Source organism: Tupaia chinensis, unplaced genomic scaffold (genome assembly GCF_000334495.1).
Source record: "Tupaia chinensis unplaced genomic scaffold, TupChi_1.0 Scaffold000335_1, whole genome shotgun sequence".
Taxonomy (NCBI): domain Eukaryota; kingdom Metazoa; phylum Chordata; class Mammalia; order Scandentia; family Tupaiidae; genus Tupaia; species Tupaia belangeri.
In genome coordinates this window covers 1904599-1911363 of record NW_006159829.1, presented here as the reverse complement: position 1 = coordinate 1911363, position 6765 = coordinate 1904599, and the positions used below count along the sequence as shown (strand labels likewise).

At 51.6% G+C, this 6765-nt stretch overlaps 1 protein-coding gene across 1 annotated transcript in view; it reads right to left on the bottom strand.

Annotated features, from left to right (window-relative positions):
* Positions 1 to 6446, bottom strand: part of LOC102480839 (maestro heat-like repeat family member 5) — a 64531-nt gene extending 58085 nt beyond the window's left edge. The window contains exons 1-4 of the mRNA XM_006152109.2: positions 6211 to 6446; positions 3275 to 3456; positions 1544 to 1689; positions 490 to 618 (exon numbers count right to left, since the gene is read on the bottom strand). Of these exons, the coding sequence (XP_006152171.1) occupies positions 490 to 618; positions 1544 to 1689; positions 3275 to 3456; positions 6211 to 6290 (537 nt within the window). The 5' untranslated portion in view covers positions 6291 to 6446. The remainder of the gene's footprint in view (positions 1 to 489; positions 619 to 1543; positions 1690 to 3274; positions 3457 to 6210) is intronic.
* Positions 6447 to 6765: the final 319 nt, after the last annotated feature.

The window sequence follows — 6765 nt, the reverse complement described above, 5'->3', positions numbered from 1 at the left end:
GTACTCCGCGGGGGGGGTCTCGGGGTTTGTTAGCCACTGGAGACAGTTGGCTGTCTGGGCCTCTCCTGGACTGCAAGCCTGTGGCAGAGTTCAGGTCCAAACCGGAAGTCTCCCTGGGGTAGGAGCCCCGCAGGCGGAGGACCCAGGGCTGAGTTACAATCGGAGCCTGGATTAGACTCGCCTTTCAGAGTCTGGGGTGCAGGCAGCAGTAATGGGACGCAAGGAAGGAGGAAAGGGGGGCCCAGGGCCCACCTTAGAACGGGGCCTTCTGAGGGAGAGGACAAAGCCACAGCCATACATCCGGCTCCCCCCTGCCAGCCCTGCGGCTGGCCCTTGACAGCAATGCCCTTGCAGCCTCACTCCTCACTGTGAGTAAGGGGTGCACCTCAATGGTCCCTCTGGGCATGCTGGAGGCAAGAATGCGAGGATCGTTGGGGAGATGCCAAGCTGGGCACACCCCGAAAGGCCTGCTGCCCCCAGGAGGCTCACCGTGGACTTGGTCATGTTCTCCAGAGCAAGCTGCATGAACGTCTCCTTCCAGATCTCCTCCAGGAAGTCGGTGGCTTCAATGACCGACTCCAGGGCTCGGAACAGCCGGAACTTGTGCCGGTTGGAGATCTGTAGATGGGCGAGCAGACAGGATGGGGCGGGTCTGATGGCCTGGACGACGCCAGCGGCTCATGGTGGGAGGGGCACGCGAGGGGGTAAGAGGGGAAGAGCACCATGGCTGCGCAGACCGTTACGTTCATAACCATTTAGTGAAAACGTACTACGCTCAGGCCCTGAACCAGGAGCGGCAGAGACAGGAATAAAAATGGTCCCTATCCTCAGGGAACTACCGCGGGCTTTTATAAACATGCCGCCTTCGGGAACCAGCAGTTAGCGTAGTGGCTATGTCGCTGGATTCCCACGTAGTCGACCGCGGTTCGTGTCCCGGACCCGGTGGCTTAAAACTCACGCTGGGCGCGTGTGCGTGCGTGCCCAAGATCCCGAGAGGAGAATGGAAGAGAAGGGATTGTGGCGTGACCATCCCCTGGGGGGTGATTTCTCGCTTTCTGTCTCTATGTATCTCTCTGTCTGGCGAGCGCACGCGCCCTATAGTGAAAATCTCTCCAAAAAAACCAAAAAAAAAACAAAAAAACCAAAAAATCCAAAAACATGCCGCCTTCAAAGCCAGGCGGTTCACTCATTCACCAATGCTTAAACACAGCTTCCGTCCATTCACCGTTCACTCGTCCCTCAGCTCACCCACTCATCGTCCACCCATCTCTGCCACAGGGTCTGTGACTTACGGGGAGGCCCTTCCTTTCTGTAAACCCGAGTTGGGTGAGGGTCAACATGGCTCCCTCCTGAGCATATTCTGAGGGTAGTCAGCACACGGTGGTCCACCTCCCTCCCTCCTTGCTCAGCCCACGGATGTATGAGGGGATGAAGGCCCGTCCCAAAGTATGTAGCACTCTACGTGGGACCCGGGGTTTGGACCCACTTAGGAACCAGTCTCCCCGTGCCCCCTGTGCCTATTCCAGTGGCCGAGGCAGCCCACCTCTGGGTTGTCTGTGAAGTAGTCATGGATGGTCTCCAGCACCAGGTTGGGGGACCTGCGAGCCATGTTCTTGATCTTCTTGATGATGTACTTCAGGTGGAGGGGGTCCGAGTCACTCATGTCCCGGAACATCTTGAAGCAGATGGCTAAAGTTGGCAGGAGCGTGTGAGGGTGGGTGGCCTGTGGGAAGGTCACACTAGCAGCAGGAAATGAGAAGGGGTGGTCTGCAGATGAGGGCTGGGGGACTGGGCACATGGAGGCTCTGGATCCTCTTACTGTTCAAATAGCTCTTCTAGGGTTCAAGATAGGATGAAGAGCAGGAACACATGCCCACCCGTGTAGCCTTATCCGCACTCCTATTCCACCCACTTGCTCACTGGCCCTGCCAGCTTTCTCTCCATCTGTGAGTCCATTCATCTGTCATCCGGCTAGCCATCCGCCCCTCTGTCCACCCACCCACACATTCGCCCTTAGACCTATTGTCCCACCAGTCCACCCATTCATCTGTTCATCTTCCCATTCATCTACCCAACATCCATCTGTCAATAAGTTTATCCATCCATCCATTCACACATCCACTCATAAACGTATCCACTCATCTACCCACCGTCCATTCATCCATACACATACGGATCCACTCATCTACCCACCCTCCATTCATCCACTCATAAACGTATCCACTCAACTTCCCACCCTCCATTCATCCATACACATATGGATCCACTCATCTACCCACCCACCATTTATCCTTACACACACGGATCCACTCATCTACCCACCCACCATTCATCCATACACACATGGATACACTCATCTACCAACCCTCCATTCATCCATATGCACACGGATCCACTCATCGACCCACCCTCCATTCATCCATACACACATGGATCCACTCATCTACCCACCCACCATTCATCCATACACACACAGATCCACTTCTACCCACCCACCATTCATCCACTCATAAACATATCCACTCATCTACCCACCCTCCATTCATCCATACACATACCGATCCACTCATATACCCACCCACCATTCATCCATACGCACACGTATCTACTCATCTACCCACCCACCATTCATCCATACACATATGGATCCACTCATCTATTCACCCACCATTCATCCATACACACACATATCCACTCATCTACCCACCCACTGTTCATCCATACACACACGTATCCACTCATCTACCCACCCAACATTCATCCATACACACATGGATCCACTCATATGCCCACCCACCATTCATCCATACACACATGGATCCACTCATCCACCCACCCACCATTCATCCATACACACACAGATCCACTCATTTGTTCATTGGTTAACCCATACATCCCTCATTCCTTCACTCACCATCCTTCCAGACATCTAACATTTAGTGGTGTTCGAATGAAGGAGAAACAATATTCCAGGGAGGGGCCAGGATCAAGCAGAAGTTCTGAGATGTGAAAGGGGTAGGGAAATGGATAGTGGGGTGTGATATGGGAGATTTGGTGAGGCTTTGAATGGTGCCTTAGGAGTCATGAAGAGGCCAAGAGGCATGCACAGAGCTGTCTGCTGAAAGCTTCATCTTCATACTCCTTGACATCCCCAGGGTCCCCAAGGGGGACTCCTTGTAGCCCTCACCCTCAGGACTGCTTTGGGTAGAAGCATGTGGTAGAGCTACCGGCCCCCTACCCTGCGTCCTACCCTGCGTCCCAGGGCTATGATCACCTGCATTGTAGGCTTCCTCCATGAACATCTGGTGCTCCTTGGGCACCAGTGCAGCCTGGCTACTTTGTGACTTGCAGAGCAAGATGGTGGCGGGGTGTTGTCGTCTATCCCTGTGGACAGAATCCTGAGGTACTTTCAAGTAAGACGGGTTCTTCGTGGATGTGGAGACATGGGAAGAGATTCTGAAATGCAAGCGGTCCTGGGTGTAAGTATTAGTGCATTCGGGCACATTTGTAGATGTAAGCATGAGAGACACTTGGTGCAGCCTTGGTTTGGACCAGGCTCGGCACCATCCTTCCATCTCTCCATCTCTCCACTCAGTGGACTGGCTGAGACCTGGGAGGAAGGCGGGGATCTTGAGGTCTCAGGACACGATGAGTAGGCAGTATTGCCATGGGCCTTGGAGGTCTGGCTTTCCAGCAAGACTTGATGGGACACAGGACTGGTGGGACATGGGAGGGCATAGTGTCTGGCATCCCCAGCTCTGCCACTGGCTTGGAGGAGCTGATCTCTTCAGGAGTGCGCACATAATTGTTCTGGCTACCTGGATATCCCTGGTGGAGATGCCGAGGGGAGGGGAAGCTAAAGGAGCCATGGAGCTGGGTCATTAAAAGGATAATAAAGGAATACTATGGGTAGTATATTCATAATGAAAAATTCATAAATTTATAAAGGAAAATTATGATGAACAGTTATTAGGAAATAATACTATAAAACTACCCCAGAAAATTAAAGAGGAGGGAGTGCTACCAACTCATTCTGTGAGGCGAGAATGACACTGATACTAAGCCAAAGACAATGCAAACAAACAAACAAAAAAGGCCTAAAATCACCTGCGAACAGATGCAAACTTTCTTAACAAAATAAACAGAAACACTCATCCATAATCTCCAACTGTGGTTTATCCTTAGAATGAAAGGTGGTTGAACATTTGAAAATCAATGTAATTAACCGTATTGATAGACTAAAAAAAAAAATTCTATCATCATCTCAATAGATGCAGAGGAAGGATGTAAAAAAATTCAGCATCTATTCACGATAAAAAGGGAAATTAAGGGTACTTCCTCAACCTGATAAAGAGCATCTACAAAAATCCCGCAGTTAATATCATAGTTAGTGGTTAAACATGGAATGTTTCCCCACACGACTGGATGAGGCCAGGGTATTTACCCTTCTTACTTCTATTTAACATTGTACTGTGGATTTAGTCAATGCAGAAAGTCCAGAAAAAGAAATAAAAGACATACAGGCTGGAAAGGAAGAAGCAAACCATTTCTATTTTTTGATATTTATTTATTATCCAAGTACAAAATTCCAAGGCATCTGCAAACAAAAAGTTACTATAACTAAAAAGTGAGTTCAGCAAATTTGCAAATTATAAGGCCAAAACACAAAAATAATTCTTATTTCTACATAACAGCAACGAACAGTTGGGAATTGAAATAAAAATTACTATTATTTGTACAATAGTACATTAGCACTAAAGATAATGTTTTTAGGCATAAGTCGAACAAATAATCGCAAGACTTATACAATGTAATCTACAAAATATTGGTGAAAGAAAGACTAGCAAGGGGAAAGATATACCATGTTCATGAGTTAGAAGACTCAATATTGTTAACATGTTAATTTTTCTCTATATTTATCTAAATATGCAATGCAATTGCAATAAAACCCTAGTCAATCCTGTTCATGGTGCCCACACTCTGGGTAGGGAGAGGAGGAAGACATGGAGGCCATGGGCCATGTCAGCTGGAGCATGAGGTGAAGAAAAATCAGGCAGGGAAATGGGATTGAGCAAATTGCGAGGGGTCAGCTCTAGATAAGGGTCAGCTTGGGAAGGTCTGGCTAAGAACGTGCTATCTGGGTAAAGTTGCCCAACAGGTGCCCAATGTGTGTGTGTTGGCTGGTAGAATAAATGATTGGCTGGCCCCCGGATTAAATGTGTTTTGAAAAATAACAGAAATGGGTCAACTGGTGGCATGGTGGTTAAAGTGGCTGACTTCCCAGTTTGAGTCCTTGACCAGTGCCTTGAAAAACACCAGGTACATGTGTGTGTGCCTGAGTCTCAGTGGGAAATTGAAAGGGTTGGGATTGCAGTGTGGTCATTTTCCCCGGGTGGGGGGCAATTTCTCACTTTCCCTCTGTTTCTGTTTCTTTCAGGAGCACCTGTGCCCTATAGCAAAACTCAAAACAAAACAAAACCAAACCCTAGCAAAATAACGCAAGCACACCATTAGTGAACACTGTGAGGGCAGGGTGCTTTCTTGGCTTAGAAGTGGCATGGGGTTTTGGAGGAGATGGGCCTGACGACGCACCAAGAGACAACTACAGGGACCAGGATAACTGCTCATAGCTGGCAGCCCAGTCAGCTTGGTCCTCACCGGGAGAGCCCAGGCTGCCTGTGCCCCCTGGGAGAGTAGAGGTTGGAGGAGGCGCAGGAGGGGCCTGGCTGGCCCAAGTTGGGGGCCTGGCCCTGTGTCTCCTGGGTCTCTGAGGGACGCCATAGGGCCTGGAAACCATAGAGGAACCTCCCTGGGAATCTCTACAAGGACACTGGCTGTTTCATCATCTCCACTCTGCCCAGGAGAGGTCAGTGCTCAGAAAAGCAGGTGTTCAGCCTTTTTATCTGTCCACTCACTCAGTCACCTGGAAGGATGCGCCGGTGTGGCTGTCACATAGCTGTCCTCACCTCTGGATGTCACAGACCGCCAGTTGCCATGGGAAGACAGGGCCTCCTCCAGTTTAGGCCTCCTCCCTCCCTGCCCCCTCCACCACACCAAGGGGTGCTGGTGTCATGGTCACCCAGAATCCTCCCTAGGCTCCAGTGGTAGGACCCTCCTGCCTTGGCACAGGGGCTGGAGGCCAGCTCCAGGTGCCCCCGGCAGGTGAGAGATGGAGAGGCCAGGGCCCCTCCCGGCCGGGGCTGCACTGACCTGGGGTTGCAGGATGCAGCTGACGCCATCTTGCTGGCTGAGGTGTGGCTATGTGGCCTCTCCGAATACTGCCTGTCCATGGCTGGCTGTGGTTCGGAGGACTCATAGGCCCCACCGCTAGCTCTGTCTTCATGCCCAGCAGGCCAGCCTGTCTTTGCCCCGCCCCTGCCAGCGCTGACCTCAGCCCTGAGGTCATAATGGCTGCAGTATTGGCACAGAGCTGTGGAATGGGCATGGTTTGTCGGCGGTGTCTGGGCAGGCCAGGGTGCACTCAGGTCCCTTCCAGGCGTCGGCCCGGCCTGCCCTCTCTGGGCCTTAGCTGTCCCCTGTGAGATGCCGGTCCAGCTCAGGTCGTTCCTTTGGTGGTCCCAAGTCCCTGAGCCCAAGGCAGGTCTTGGGCCGGAGCTGACTCACCTCCAGGGCTCAGGTCTGGGGCTCCCCTCTGGGCGTGATGCTGGCCCAGGAGTGAGAACTGCTGGGCAGCCTACCAGAATCAGCGCCGGCCTGCCCTCCTGGCCGAGTGCCCTGGGGCTAGTGGCCCTGCCTCTCTGTGTT